This window comes from Tachypleus tridentatus, chromosome 6 (assembly GCF_004210375.1).
Source record: "Tachypleus tridentatus isolate NWPU-2018 chromosome 6, ASM421037v1, whole genome shotgun sequence".
Lineage (NCBI taxonomy): Eukaryota > Metazoa > Arthropoda > Merostomata > Xiphosura > Limulidae > Tachypleus > Tachypleus tridentatus.
This window is the reverse complement of record NC_134830.1, coordinates 82,204,532-82,220,708: the sequence shown is the minus strand read 5'-3', so window position 1 is coordinate 82,220,708 and position 16,177 is coordinate 82,204,532. Positions and strand designations below refer to the sequence as shown.

General features: G+C 29.8%; 1 protein-coding gene across 1 annotated transcript in view; it reads left to right on the top strand.

The window, feature by feature from the left end:
* Positions 1–13,664, top strand: part of LOC143252921 (calcitonin gene-related peptide type 1 receptor-like) — a 121,755-nt gene extending 108,091 nt beyond the window's left edge. The window contains exons 14-19 of the mRNA XM_076505790.1: positions 325–410; positions 1,828–1,963; positions 2,372–2,413; positions 6,364–6,453; positions 9,962–10,024; positions 10,985–13,664. Coding sequence (XP_076361905.1) covers positions 325–410; positions 1,828–1,963; positions 2,372–2,413; positions 6,364–6,453; positions 9,962–10,015 — 408 coding nt within the window. The 3' untranslated portion in view covers positions 10,016–10,024; positions 10,985–13,664. The remainder of the gene's footprint in view (positions 1–324; positions 411–1,827; positions 1,964–2,371; positions 2,414–6,363; positions 6,454–9,961; positions 10,025–10,984) is intronic.
* The last annotated feature ends 2,513 nt before the right edge of the window (positions 13,665–16,177 follow it).

Genomic DNA, 16,177 nt, shown 5'->3' with positions numbered 1-16,177 from the left:
TCTAAAAAAATGTGTTTAATTATGTGTTTAATATTACATATTCATATATTCACGTAAGCAGTGTTTTTGAGTTTCTGTGTGTTGAATCTACAATCTGAGTCAAATAGCATATTATTGGTTAAGTACTTTCACATCTGTTTACATTAATGAATAAACTAAAAGATAAATCATACAGCGAAATCTAATGCTACTTTACTCAATTGAAGCCAAATATATTATGCTATATTCTAGTGTTTTAATTAAAAAACCTTTTTATTGCTTCAGAACAACCTTCAAAGATTATAAGTAATTTAAAGACAAAATGTTTTCTCATCTTTTTTCTAGCTCAACTTTATCTTTCTCATTAACATTGTCCGAGTTCTGGTAACAAAACTAAGAGCAGTCAATTCCCCAGATACTCACCAAACAAGGTTGGGTTTTATACAAGATATTTACAGTTTTAAAATTATTTTTAAAATATTATTTTTACTATGCAATCATAACCTGATTACATTTTAAATCACAGTCAATTAAATATTAAACCATAGACATTTTGAGTTTAAAAAATTTCAAAGTAACTTGCATTGATTGGTTTATCCGCTATCTGTCTTTTTTGTACCCATTTAAAATGTTTCCTAAGAAATGTAAAACCAATCGTGTAACACGTTTGATCTTTTTTAAACGATTTGTTTTGATATTAGCAATGCTACTTAATTATGTAGGTATTGAGGTGTTGTCATTATTACTATTACTAAATATTACGATTTTTTTTTCCGTGAAAGATATTTACAGTACAGGCTTCAGTCACCAGGTTTAAATAAATTATTTTTCACTCTGATTTGAAAGTATCAAATTAATATTTTTTTCGCTTAGGTAGAATTCACACTTTCAAAACATTTTCAATAATGATTTTAAAACATACACATAACTATTTCTCAACAAGCAGTTCTCATTCAGAGCCGTGCTTCTTCTACAAATATACGTCTCGACTTATCTGTATTGACCTGATAAAGACCTACACTAGCAAGTAGAAATATTAACTTGAAACAAGTTCTGGCAAGAATATGAAGGTTACTAAAAGAATTTTCAGCCGTATTAGTAATATTTTTATTCACTCGATTCTTGGATTACATTATTATGACAAAGAGCACATGAAAACGCGGATGAGTGAGTACAAATAAAAATTTAATGCAGTCATTCAGATTATGGGGTCATCGAATAATTTGTATTGTAAGCTCATTATTTTACTTTCAACTCTAATGACCAATCGGTGAAATTACACTGTTGAAACTAATTGACTACAATTTTAACTTACTATTTATGTTTGTATTCTTTCTTATTAGTGTATATTTCATTTATAATTATTTTTGTGTTAATTAAAATTATAGCTCGCTTCTATAATTTATAAAGAATTATTTACTTCGGAATTAATTTTTACTTCAGAATGCAAGCTATAAAAGCAAACTGAAAAAGTTCTGAAAAAGCATGTCATCTGTAATAGCAGCTTCTTGGTTCTGTTATAATAAACGTAGCATAACCAAATTAAAGATAAACTTCTCTCCTGACGTTAGAGTTTACAACAGTGGTACTAGGATATATGTCATTTCTGTTGTTGTTTTTGCGGTGTTTTTCAAGTACTACCTTGATTCTTGAAATTAATGGTCCCGAATGTTCGACACTACTTAGAAATAATATACTATATGCGTGACATTTGCCGCTTGGACAAATCAATTTTGAGACATTCCACATACAAAAAGGCATACGTGAGTTAACGAAATTCCTCCTTTCCCGCCCACTGTCGCCAGAGATGTAAATTCACACTAGCACCTTATTATTTCCTGACTGCAGAAAAGCAGTACGAGCCACGTTGATTTTGATTCCTCTGTTGGGTCTACATTACATCATTACACCATTCCGTCCCGAGCCGGGATCACCTGAAGAAGCAGTGTATGAACCAATCTCAGCTGCTGTAGCTTCGTTTCAAGTAAGTCTTTCTCAGTGTTGATAAAACACATCACTACGGTTAACCTGGATTAATTTGTTTATCACTAAATATATCCAACGTATAAAAACTTTATTTCCAGCAAAGCAATTTTTACGTAAAAGGTATGAAAATTCTGAACTTCTGAACAAGTGTATTTTTAATTACTACTAGGAAAAGTATGCAACCACAATATATTATTAACAAAATGTAATAAACTATATTATTATTTTACATCTATAGATAAACTGTGTAAAATATCGTTATCGTTCTTCGAAAGCTTAAAACCCTGATATTAAACTATAAAAAGTTCATTACCTGTACTGAAGTTTTTAAAAGTAAGCAAATAATTGGGAAATAACTAACACAAAACATGTTATTTTTAAACCAGATGTGGTTTTATTTTTTCAGGGCCTGTGTGTTTCTCTGTTGTTTTGCTTCTTCAATGGCGAGGTGCGTACAAATAGTTACTTGTTTTCACGCCATAAAATCAAAACTTTATGATCATGTCTAATCATAATACGAATGAGAAAAAATTCTTTCGTAACATTTCGTGTGCCTTGGAGATAAATATACTTATACTGAAAATCAAGTATTAACACAAGTTTTCCATCTGGTTCTTCTTTGACTACTTGTAGTATAACTAGTATCTGACTGCGCTATCCAAGAATGACGAACATGAGGTGTACTGTAATTTGAAGATACAAACAAATAAAATATCAGTACTTAAATGTTTAGAGATAGAGATTCTATTATTTAATTTTAACAAGAAATCTCTTATTCTTGAAATATTATAAAGGCAATATTTACATTATTATTGTATGTTATATTTTAATTTAGTAATTTGTATCGTTGCATAGTGTGAAGATTTAACGACAAGTAAGAAGCACGTATTGTAACTTCTGGCTTGCTTTTTCTAATTTCGCGCAAAGTTATTCGAAAGTTATGTGCATCAGCGGTCTCTTGCTTAGAACTGATATACTAGTGTCCATTCGACAGCACAAACCACCATCTCTTGGAAGTGACCTTCACATTATAGGGCTTCATCTTTAATGACTGGGTTCAAATTTACCATCTGAAGTTAACAAGTATTTCCTTAATTGCTATGCCATGCCAGGCTTAACTTCTGAAATTTCTTCATAGCTTAGAAACATTTTGATCAATATAAAACATGCATTAATTTAGAGAAGATTATGAATGATTTGGGGGGTCTGTTAGTAAATTTTGCTCAATATTAAGCTATTATTTGATTATGTTTCTTGATTGGTTAATTCATTTCTGTGAATCCGAATCAGCTTGATGGAAGGAAAATAGAAAGTGTATTTATTTAAACTTATAGAGGAATGGAAAGCGTAACGAAGAATTATAACAACATGGTTTAAGAAGTACAATAGGAATACAAACAGAAAGATTAAGACAGTACAAAAATATAATACAAGCAAAATAAAAAATATACAGATATACATTAATGCTAGAATAAAGTATCTAGAAAAACTCAGTTGGTAATGACAAGAACCAAACAAGCCATGTTTTTCTTTACCTTAGTATTTCCAAACTCGCGTGCTATTTACTATTCCATATGAAATAGAAGAACCCACATGGTATACAACTATTACCACAGGAGCTTCATGAACATATGTACTTAAACAAGAAAGATCAACACAATTACTCTATCAGAAGACCAAAAATGCTTTAACAAAAATATATCGTGAAAAGTATATTAGGCACAGGGTTAAATAGTTAACAAGATGAGTGGTTGGACTAAAGAATAGCAAGCTATCTTACTACACGTTTAGGAGTATCAACATTAACAATATTAAACAGTTGTTCAATAGAGAGTTGTAACAGTTACCAAGCATTAATGGCTGCATTAAACAGATTCTGAGCGTTACGTCAAAAAGAAAATAATTAAAACAAAGCTTATAATTATATTATGCATGTAAGACGAGACTTTAGCTGAACTTACTGATGATGTGAAAATACTTACGAAATCATCCTGTCCTGAAACTCAACATGAAATGGTAGATTTGTTGCTATACAACCTATTAATAGATGACTAAATAAATTAAGATATGTTAATTATGCTAAAGCAAAGAAGGTTTACATCGTAAAGTAACCTGTACAGTTAGCATAATAACTCGAATTGATTAAAGCAGCAAATAAAAAACTAAAGAAACCATTTTGTAATTAGGAAATCATTAGATCAAATAGTATAGAAACATTAGTTATCTGTCATAGAGGTCTATAAGTACTCAAATAATTATTTATTTTAATAAAAGAAATAAATTACTAAACAATAAATTAAATTAAAATGGCATATTATCAGTAACTTCATACAAACTCCTGAAGTTTTGTTCGAAATGGATGAAATAAACATCAGGATAGGAGATGATTCAATTACAACTTAAAATAGTATACTATCATGAAATGCGAACAAAAGCCTTTAGAAAATTGAAACCACCTTAAAATAACCATAGAATAAGGAATTTGTTATAAGCGTGGAAAACATGAACATAATACTCACTAGTATAATGATACTGCGATTGTTAGTGTGTGTGTGTGTGTTTTCTTATAGCAAAGCCACATCGCGCTATCTGCTAAGTCCACCGAGGGGAATCGAACTACTGATTTTAGCGTTGTAAATCCATAGACTTACCACTGTACCAGCAGGGTACGCGATTGTTAGTAAAGATAAAAGATGATGACATTAAAATGAAAATATTATATATACCCCACTAATAATAATGAGTACATTGTTTAAAAAAAAAAAACAAGTTTCAAGAAACAACGAAATTGATATTGGCTCTACAATTACCATAGCCCAACCAGATCTGATAAAGAAAAAAAAAACTTGTGTGATTTTTTGTCGTTATTGGCTGAGAGCAAATCACATTGTATGAAACATTTCAAACACTGCTTTTAAAAGCTGATTAACAAATCGTGTTAAATTTACTCAATTTTAAGGCCGTTGCCATGCATGTGTTATGTCGCAATATAACTTTGCAGACGACAAGTTTTTGCAGCACAAAACAAAAAGAATCTGGATAATTTAGACCAAATTACCAACAATTTTCCGAAACCGTAAAATAAATGAGTATATATGGAGTAAGGTTTTAGTTATAAAGAGTTAAAATATATATGTAAAAACGGCTGGTTTGGGTTGAGAAAACTTTTTATCCAGAGGAGCGAACAACGTTTCAACCTTCTTGGATAAAAAATTTTCTCAACCCAAACCAGCAGTTTTTACATATATTTTTTCTCTACAAGTGAGTTTTCTCGTCATCACTGAAAGAGTTAAAAATTTAAAGAGTCGTTTGGATAGTAGAAGTAGAGCTTTGCAGACGACGACTTTTTACAGCACAATGAATAGATGTTCGTTCAATTAGGTCTAATTTATAAATAACATCGGAAATCTCGCCATTTCTGAAGTTACATAGGTGTTTACTTTATACTTTTGTTTTTATGACCACAGATTATGGACTGTTATATTTTGAAAATATAAGAGGAAATTCTAAAACTGTAAACAAGCGATTTCGGGCAACAAGTCATTTATTGCCCTTATAACCTGTGAATAATTGTTCATTATCACCTGAATTTTGAGATTTGTTCGCCGCCAAATATATGAATCTCTTAATAAATGGCAGAGCACTGCCATATTACACAGCAATAACTTCTAGTTTACAGTGTTCTAAATTTTACTTAGGAATAACTTTAAATTATTTATAAATTCCATGAATAATATAATATGTTGATTAAAACTAGGCATTGATACACCGTTGTCATGTTTAAATTGTTTGTAAACGTCAAGTTGTAGGTATTAGGAATATTTTACTACTCTCTTATTTATATTTATTTTAAATTATAATTAACTCAAGAAATAAATCTAGGGCGCTACCTTACACTTAATATAATAAACTCTAACTACAGTTCAAAATCGTAATAAAAACACATTCATTATTTCAATAAGTTCTGCCGGATTGTTCATTATGTTCTTTTTGTTCCAAGGCATAATCTTAAGTATATGAATAACTTAAGCAAACTGTTTCAAAAAACAAACGCGATTTAAAACTTATACTTGTATATAAGTCTGAAATCGTTGACATGATTTAACATTTCAAATGCTTTCTAAGATACATCATGGACGTCTTCTCCAACCAACATTATTACTTTAAATTCCTTCCCTTTTTCCCTATGTATTATTTAATCAAATTTTATGTTATCGGGGTTATGATAGAGAAATGTTTTTTGTTTTGTTTTTTCAAGTCCCTTACATAAGACATTGGACTCAACAGATAGCCCGACGTGGCTTGGCTATAAGAAAGCACACACACACAAAAGACGTACAATCATTATTTATCTTACGGCACTGAACAGCAGCTTCTGGTTTGTTCTACTTACTACAGGTGATCGCTCTAATTAAGAAGAAATGGCAGCAAACTTTCACGACCTGGGGCAACGACACAAATAGAAATTACGCTGTAACAACAATGTCTGTAAGTATACAATACAAACTTGTTTTGGTTTCGTTTGTCTGAATGTGTAACAACAATGTCTGTAAGTATACAATACAAACTGGTTTTGGTTTCGTTTATCTGAATGTGTAACAACAATGTCTGTAAGTATACAATACAAACTGGTTTTGGTTTCGTTTGTCTGAATGTGTAACAACAATGTATGTAAGTATACAATACAAACTGGTTTTGGTTTCGTTTGTCTGAAAGTGTAATTCAAAAAGAATAAAAAACATTTTAACTTCTACTCTTCAATGAATTGTATATTTTGTATATAATTTCGTTTAATTTATTCGACTTCATAAAATATTGCTTAGTAATTTAGTCAAACTTTCTTAAAGTAATTTGATCGCCTCTTCAAAATCATATTATTTTCTTAAAGAAATACCCAAGCGTTTGAATACTTTGTAGTTACCTAACTAAACTGACGCACTGCTACAATGCTATAAACATTACAGCAGCTTTAATGTTCAATAGGCAGGATAGTTGACTATAGTTTGTTTGTTTGTTTGTTTTGGAATTTCGCACAAAGCTACTCGAGGGCTATCTGTGCTAGCCGTCCCTAATTTAGCAGTGTAAGACTAGAGGGAAGGCAGCTAGTCATCACCACCCACCGCCAACTCTTGGGCTACTCTTTTACCAACGAATAGTGGGATTGACCGTCACATTATACACCCCCACGGCTGGGAGGGCGAGCATGTTTAGCGCGACGCGGGCGCGAACCCGCGACCCTCGGATTACGAGTCGCACGCCTTTGTAAGGAACGTTAAGTGCATGAAAGTGTTCAACTGAAAATAATGTATAAATAGCTATGTTTTGTATCTATATTCTCGCACATTTGGGTTATCTGCGCTAGCAAGCTCCAATTTTGAGCTAAGAGAGTAAAATGTAATATCACAATCCCAAAGTGCGAAATACATTTTTGTTGTTGTTATAACAAGACACGAATCATGGACTTAAGCTGCTCAGTTCAGCTTCCTAAACCACTGCCTAATGCCCAGCCCTATACAAATAGGAGATAAGTGATAGTACAGCTTCTGAAGGTGCAAGTTAGTGAGTCTGTGATAATAAAACTCAAAACTATTGCTAATGTAACTTGGCAATGTGTCTGTATGTTTTGTTACAACAAGATCAATGAAAGATTTTTAACTAGTCCAGGTCAACGACGAGCGTATTAATTTTATGTTCATAAACAGATTCACTTCACTTGACGGGAATGCTAGCAAGCTCTATACTTGTTTGGCCTAAAGCGGTTTGCAAGCTTACTTTTAACAGAAAAAGATGGATATTTAACGTCCTCGTAGAAATACTAATGTCTGAAGTTGAACGGCTCGTATTTTTCGATATCTATAAACGTTCCGGGTCAGATATCTGTAGTTTTCCGAATACTAAGTGTTTATCACAATTATTGCTTCCGAAGCTTATAGTTATTGACAGTAGCCGACCAACAATATTCTACTTTCTTTTGACACGTCGATTTATAATCTTTAAACGAAGTTCTAGGAAGTTCAGTTGGCCCAACAATATTCGAAGATACTCTAGTGCTTTTGTATAACATATATTGTTGATTCTTACTCTCGAGAATCTTCTAGACATTTTCAGAACAGGCGAGACTTGCACAATACACATTTTACACTATAAGTTGCACGTATTTCTAGATAAATATGAAACTGAAACAAACATACATATTAAAATAATATTAAATCCGTTAGAGTTTAAGTTCTAAAAGCATTTTTGTGGATAAACAATAATTTAAGCTAATAAAAACAATTTTGGATCTTTACAAATACATTTTATTCCAATTTAATGTGAATTAATTCTAACATTAAAAATAATCATAGTTTTTTTTTCAGAAAACACAAAAATAAAAATGCAAATTTAACGAATCATATAATAATATACTTTATGTAATAGGTAAACAGAGGTATAGCAATAAGATTACGGATTTATAAACAAAGTGGGTAAACAATTGGGTGATTATTTTTTTAGTTTGTAATTAAGCCTACCAGAGGTATTGAAACCTGGACTCTAATGGTGTAAGTCCGCAGATATATCGCTGTACCACTGGGAGGGTGGATTATGAAACAACATAAAATTATAAAAAAACAAAAGAATAAATCTAATGTAGAAGTATATTAACTAATAAATAAATAAATACACATTTTTCATGGAGTAAGTGTTTTTTGCAAGATGAGCTGTCGTTAAAAGTAACTTGTAGTTTGCTTCAGAAAACACAAAAGAAATACAACATAAACTACTGTAACTCCTATAACCAATGAAACAATGAAATAATTATAAAATAACACAAAATAAAGGAACAAATAGCTTGTTTCATCATAAAAGAAGAAAAGTTATGAATTATATGTATTGAGAAATGCATATATTTCTAATTGAGCAATATTTTTGTGAATTTCTTTTAATAATAAATTATATTTTGTTTCAAAAAGACAACAGAAGTATGAAGTTGATAAACTTTATACAAACTTCAAAACTTCTGCATTCAGTTTACTATACGGAATTAAACGTTAGATTATGGTGTTGTAAGTCTGTAAGCATATCGCTAACTTACTGAGGAACACCTTGAAATTATCACCGATATTTCATTTTATATATGTTTAATACGTAAATGTATTGTAAAATCGACAGCAATATAATTCGAATGTCTACTAACAATTGGAGAATTTCAGGACAGACAACATGTCGTTTGCATATGTAATAAATAATTGAATTATGAAACTAACAATAACACAGTATTTTCGTCTAAAATCAATGTGGCATCTACACAAATTGTGATAAAAGTGATATGTCTGCTAAACAGTCTGGTAATTTCGAAACAGGTAAAAATGTAGTTTATATGTATAATAAATATATTATGAAACTCGTAACAATGTAAGGTTTATATAAAAACATCTGTTATTCACAAAATAGACGATGATTGATAATCAAATGTGTTATTATAAATCAACCAGTACAGTAATGTTATTATCGAATACATATGAATTAATTATAAAACACATAACAATGTAGCGTATCTTAGCTATTCAATAAATAAGAACGTTTTTTTAATCTATTCTAACTAAATGATTTTAAATAATTATGTTTATATTGTTATTTTTACAATTTATTGGGATTTAAATATGGTTTTATTTCTAGCGTTTTGGTTATTTTATAGCTAATTGTGCGATATCTAAGACAATAAGAGTTAACAAAATATACTCTAGGTGTATTGGAGTAAACTGAATCAACTACGATTGATTTTATTATCTATATTTCCAATTTTTTATGTAGTTGTTCTGATGTTATTCAATAGGAAAAATGATAAGAAAAGAGTGAAACAAACTGCTACAAGCCTTATTTTTGTGGCATATTTTATTACATAAAGGCCAATGGTGTCAATTATTGTCGTTGCAAGTACTAATTTTGAGCATTATTTAGTTGATGCTTTCTGCATTATATGCCTATCTTTACTTTTGTTTGTTTTTGTCTTTTGACCATGCCAACCACACCGTCTCATCACGACCGAGAGGATACTACTGCAGTTTAACCGAACTAGGTAACTCGTTTTATCAGTTTTACAAACTTCTAAAATAAAAAATATAAAATTCAGCATTTGGGTTTTTCTCACCTCTGTTATGAGTGAGTTATTATAAGGAAAACTTGAAGTTCATATTAAGTAACAAACTCTATACGAGTATCACATAAAAACTGCTGCTTTGAGCTGTATTAACCCTCGTGAGTGTGTGCACCTAAAATATATGTTATCTTGCAGAATTAATACTTTACAAAATTTCATTAGATAAACATTTGTATCATAAGCCTAGCTGAATACATTGGAATTGATAATATTGTTTGAAATTACAGTTTCAGTTGGTGGTGTTACGGGATTTGCGAGATTGTATTAGTTAATATGCTTTCATAATACAAAACTTAATAGATGATACGTTAAATATTTTAAACCTCATCTTCAATAGAAAAATTATGCATGTTTTATCTAAAATCTGTAACAATCAGAATAAATTGTTTTTATTCTTCTATTGACTTGCCGACATTTCTCAAATTTCGATGTTATATTTGTTTATTAAAAAAAACGTGGTAATATAAACATATCGCGGTTAAATGAGTTCCATAGGAAACTGGATCTTAGCAGATAAAATCAAATCATCGGTACAAAATATCTACTTCCTAATCTTAAATGAAAGTCATACTTAGCTTAAATTAATTTTTCTTTCCCTAATTAAGCTTCAACTAGATGGTTTGGTGATATCAAAGTCAACTTTAGAAGAAACGTCTTTTTAATTCGATTTTTTTTCACAAGGGCCTGGCTTAACTCTTTTATTACCTTAATTCATACACTAATGGAAAATATTAATTTTATTTAATAACAAAGGAAACATCTCGGTATAACAATTACGTTTACTGGTGAAATCCATGATATTAGTAATTTGAAAGACTAGCAGCTCCGTAATTATAATAAACTATAATGAAAATATTATTTTTTGTTCATTTATTTTAGAAAACCCAAGAAGGAATAATAAAAATAGACTTAGTAGAACCGTAAAAGAAAGAAGAGGGAGACGTTTATCTTTCTTGCTAATGAATCAGGTTTACTGGTATATTCCAAAGAAAAAGGGAATTCTCAAAGGGGAGACATAAACCTTTCGACAGAAGAAAATATTTATAAAAATTGCACCATAATATATCTATTTGTTTTTGGTGTGTTTTAAGCCAAGACTCATTCTTATAAATATGTGTTCAAGAATGATTAGTTTTTATTTGTCTTTCTTGTTGTAAGAGTAAAGGAATGTGTTGACTGATTGTTCTTAAAACAGAAAATTACACCCACTTCAGACATTTCAGAAAAAAATAATAGAAGCTTATTTAATGTATACCAATATTTTCTCATTCTTTGGTAACTAGAATAGTATTCGTATGTGCATTTTTTCCTTTGTTGTTGATAAGTTATAACATTTAAGGATTTATCAGTGATGCGCTTACCGGGAAATTTCATCGATACTTTTGGTTAAACTTTGTAGTTGGTAATTATTTAGTTATCTTTCACTTATTGTGTGATAAATATTTGCATTTCCTCTACTAGATGAACACATTCTTAAAATGAAAATGATCCTTTGAAACATTACTTTTTGATTTAACCTAAACACACTCTAGAAAATTACAGCAGGAATGAAAAAAAGAAAAACAGAAGTAACTGATATTAGTCTCTAACAGTCAGATTCATTATTATATTTTGTTGTCGTATTGAAACATGTTACATTATAATAACAAATTCTAAGGAAGAAAAAGTGTTTTCTTTTTCATATAAAATCTTTGTATTCTTCATGAAATCTTTTTAGCTTGGAAATATTAATTAGTTTTTAAAGTTCTGAAAATATTATAGTAATAGCTTAAAGTTATTGATCAAACCCTGAAAATAAATTATAGTCTTTGTAACTTTCAATAACTATATAATTCTAAAAAGTGTTACAAGAAATATGTATACTTTCGTGTAATATAATTTATAATGTTTAAATTGTGTTCACCATTTAGTCATATGCATCCTAAAAAATAAAAAACAAGACTGTCTTGAAATTCAAAATTAAAATGGTTTCACAGATCTTTTTCAGTCAGGATTGAAATGCTCAAAATCTGGAGCTCCCCGTACTATATGATGCTGAGAAACGAAAAGTAAAACTATTATTGAATAATTTTATAATACATTTGCCCGAAATTAATAGATCTAAAACTTTAATACATAATTACCCAAAACAAACCTAAAGCCTCAAGAATTTTAGTTTTATTCCACGCTGAATTTATTATTTTTCAATATATTATAACGTAAACTAAAAATTTCAACTGCTACCAAGTTATGTACAAGAGGCATTGTAAACGTTAATTTTAGGCGATTAATGATATAGTTTGAGCGAAACTGTAACACACGATGTGTTTGTTTATGATAATGACAGTTTCACTTTCATCAGATAATAGATTTCGAAATGATTTAAATTACTAGGATCAAAAAGAAACAAGCAGAATTACACCCGTTTTATTGGTTATCACATTAGGTTTGAATTATTTTATTTTTTGATATTTATCTAATTGATAACAACTAAACATCATACAAAGTTATTGGCTATATAAAGAGTTAAATGTCCGTTTTGTGAAACACAAAGAACATCAGTTTTAAACTTTATAGTTTCCTGTCATATTTAAGATAGACATTTTCCAAAACAGGTTCTTTTCATTACATTGGTTATCCGCAAAATTATTTAGCTGTACACACTGTAAAATAAGCATTGGTCAAAGAGCTTTGTTAGCCATTACATTCACATCAGCAAAAACTACATTAATGATTTAATTTTATCACTGACAACTGTATTTGAGAAAAGCAGATTTTAGGTTTCGCCTTATCAATACACGTATTGCCCTAATTAAATTTCATTTGTGAAATATGCAAAGAATATTCCCTGGGTGATTTTTTCTATGTAATATTCATAATAACGATAATTAAGAAAAAAGATTTCAGTTATAACACTGACGTAATTATTTATTTACTACATTTATAGTTTTCTTAGCAACACTACTTAGTTTCATTATCACATTACTTAAGAAGGTTATCATGAAAACGTTTTATTCCTCACAGTGGAATCGCAGATAAAGTGTATGAAGATTTAATTATACGATGAAAGTAAACGATTATATAAAGAAAGTTTAGTTATTACGTTGATAACTGTGACTTAACAGAGAGATTTTAGACATCTCGCAGAAAATAGTAATTATGCAGAAAAGTTTTATGGCTTTCAACTGCATGCTGAGTTTGAATTTATGTCATCTAAATGTTATGGTGTGTACTGTAGCTATTGTTTTTGAAGTTCGCAATTCAGAAGATGTTTTAAACATTCATGAAGAAAAATGTGTAGTTCACAGTTACATTAGTAGTATATTTTATGTTTTGTTGTTTAATGTCTAGGTGAAAATAATGCTGTATAAATATATATATATATACTTGTGAAATATGACCATTTTCTTCATAAACAATTTCGTTGTTAGAATTTTATGACCTGTCTCAAGAACAACCGTTTCACTTCCTAAAGTTACGTATGAGTGTTTGTTTATTTGTATATCCACAGTCCTGTGTATCTGAATTTTAAGTGTTGTATCTGGTTCATGGAATGTATTAATAAACACCAGTGGCAAACACCAAATATGTTATGCATTTCTTAGCTGTTGCGTGTAAAAGTAAATATGTATTATTATTAATAGTATAAAAAGACCAATTCCAGCAATTTTTAAATAGTTAAATGATTTTTCATCTAACGAAGTAAGTCGTCTTTTCAAGCCATGCTAATTCATGTTGTTTGTCAACAGTTTTACCACACATTTTGTTCACATCAAAATTCGCCTGAAGTTGTAAAGTCGGAAATAAACACGTGTTCTGAAAAGAAATATTCTTTTGACATTAAGTGACGAAACATAAAAAAATACTGAGAGTAGTAATATCGAAGCTTACAAGATATTATTCTTTTAAATAATTAATTTATTGTTTACGTACTCATAAAACATGATGTCATACAAAACTTATTCTTTCGTAAATATTTCAACCACAAACTTGATTATCTCTAATCATTTTCGCATGTTCATTTCAGTACTGTGAAACACTACTCTAACAGTATTTTGATTGTCTTTAGTTTCTCTTCTTCCTAGCATTAAGTGTACCTTAAGTAACTATTCATCTAACTTAAGTATAATGAACGGATCAAAGATTCCAAGGTCAGGACAAAGTTCCCTCACGTAGAAACTTGGAGAAATTAAGCAGAGAAAATCACCAACCGTGTACGTGGTTATCTTATTTCAAGAACATGAATAACACTCATAACACTTTTAGAAAATGTTCACAACCTAAAGTGTAGAGAATGTTAGGCAGCATATGTCAAGATCGAGCCTTGAATCTTCCAATTTGGAATCTGAAACGTTAACTACGACAGTTATTTCTGCTCGAATCTGTCTTATACTTTTAATGTTATTTTAATGATTAATATGAAATAACCCTTAAAAACAAATTAGTTTATTTGAAAAGTTGGTACGCCTTTATTTATCTTAAAATCTCACAGAATATTACTGAAAACTATTCTAATATCATCAATACCACAAGCCCTGACTATTTGCCAACTTTTTACTATCTCAACAATGATGGCTTTAGGAAAAGTAATTTATGACATAGGAAGACACGTATTTTTAAGATTTAATTTTTTAAAAACTTAAGTAACTGGATTCTTTCTGTGATAAAATATATGTAATAGTCTCTAACCTTTCATTATATGGAAGTAGCCTTGCGGTTAAGAAAATATTAGCAAACGTTCAATGTCTTCGTTTTAAATTGCACTTTTGATGATGTGAAGTTTGACTATTGTTTATAAATAGAAGTACAACCATCAACAGGTACAAGAATTTTTATATAACTATTGCTGAGCTTAACTGTTTGTAAGTTTTACTTCAACTGGCATTTCCCGTCACGCCAAGCATTCTCACCCTTTCAGCCGTAGGGACATTATAATGTGACGGTTAAACTCATTAATCGTAGGCAAAAAAGTAGTTGCCTTCCCTCCAGTTTTACACTGCTATATTAGGGACGGCCAACGCAGATATCCCTCTTGTATCTTTGTGCGAAATTCAAAACAAAACAAACCAATCAACTGGCATTAAGATAACAAATATTTAATTTTATATTGGAAATTTTTAATTACACTCATTGTCTTTATAAAAACTACCAATACTCTTTGTTGTTGTTGTTAATTTTTCAATCTAAACGAATTCAACCGTAATTTATGACTTGTACACAGGGAATAAATATTATTAAATAAATATTTTTTATTTGAAATGGTCTACCTAATTTTAATCTGTGTGCAATAAAGTGAAAAGTTATAAATCCCAGGTATTAACAAGGTAGTTACTCACAACGGATCTAATGCTGTTTTAGTTAATGATATATTTGTACTTGAAGTACATGACTCATATGATCTTTAAGAATTCTGCATTCAAAGTGAGTCGTTGAAAGGCCAGCTAAATATTGTGTGGACCATTAATATTTGTCAAAGAGAAACGTAAAACATTTTTTTTATCTAATGTTGAATTTTTTCATTAGATCTGTATTGGATATTTCTAATGCGTAATATTTAGACTCAAGAAGTAAATTGTCGTGGTATATTTGATATTATTATCAGTTTGGCAGTAAATAATATTAAAATTAATATAATCATCCTGTTGTTACTTCATACTTATATGTGTACATCATCAATATCACAAGCCATGATTATATGCTAACAATGATGGCTTTAGGAAGAGTATAAGTTTATGTACCTTCTCTAACTACATTAAGAAATTTGAAGTCGAAGTGAAGTTTATTTTGAATAAATATGAATTTAAAAACGCGGTGTAATATATGTACATGAGAGAAGTGAATTCCTTTGCATGAGAAACCTTATGCATTAAATCCAGTATGTTTAAAGTACCGATAGGTATGTGTCGCATGATGTTAGAAATTTCGCAGATAGTAATAGTTCATGTGAATTGTTCTCGTATAATATTTTAGCTGTTCAAGCTAGAAACACTACTGAGAAGAACCCTGTATATTTGACCAACAGTCATTTACAATATATTGAGTTCGTATAATACGATGCTTGTATTATGCTTTTACCTCGAGAAAAACACAATT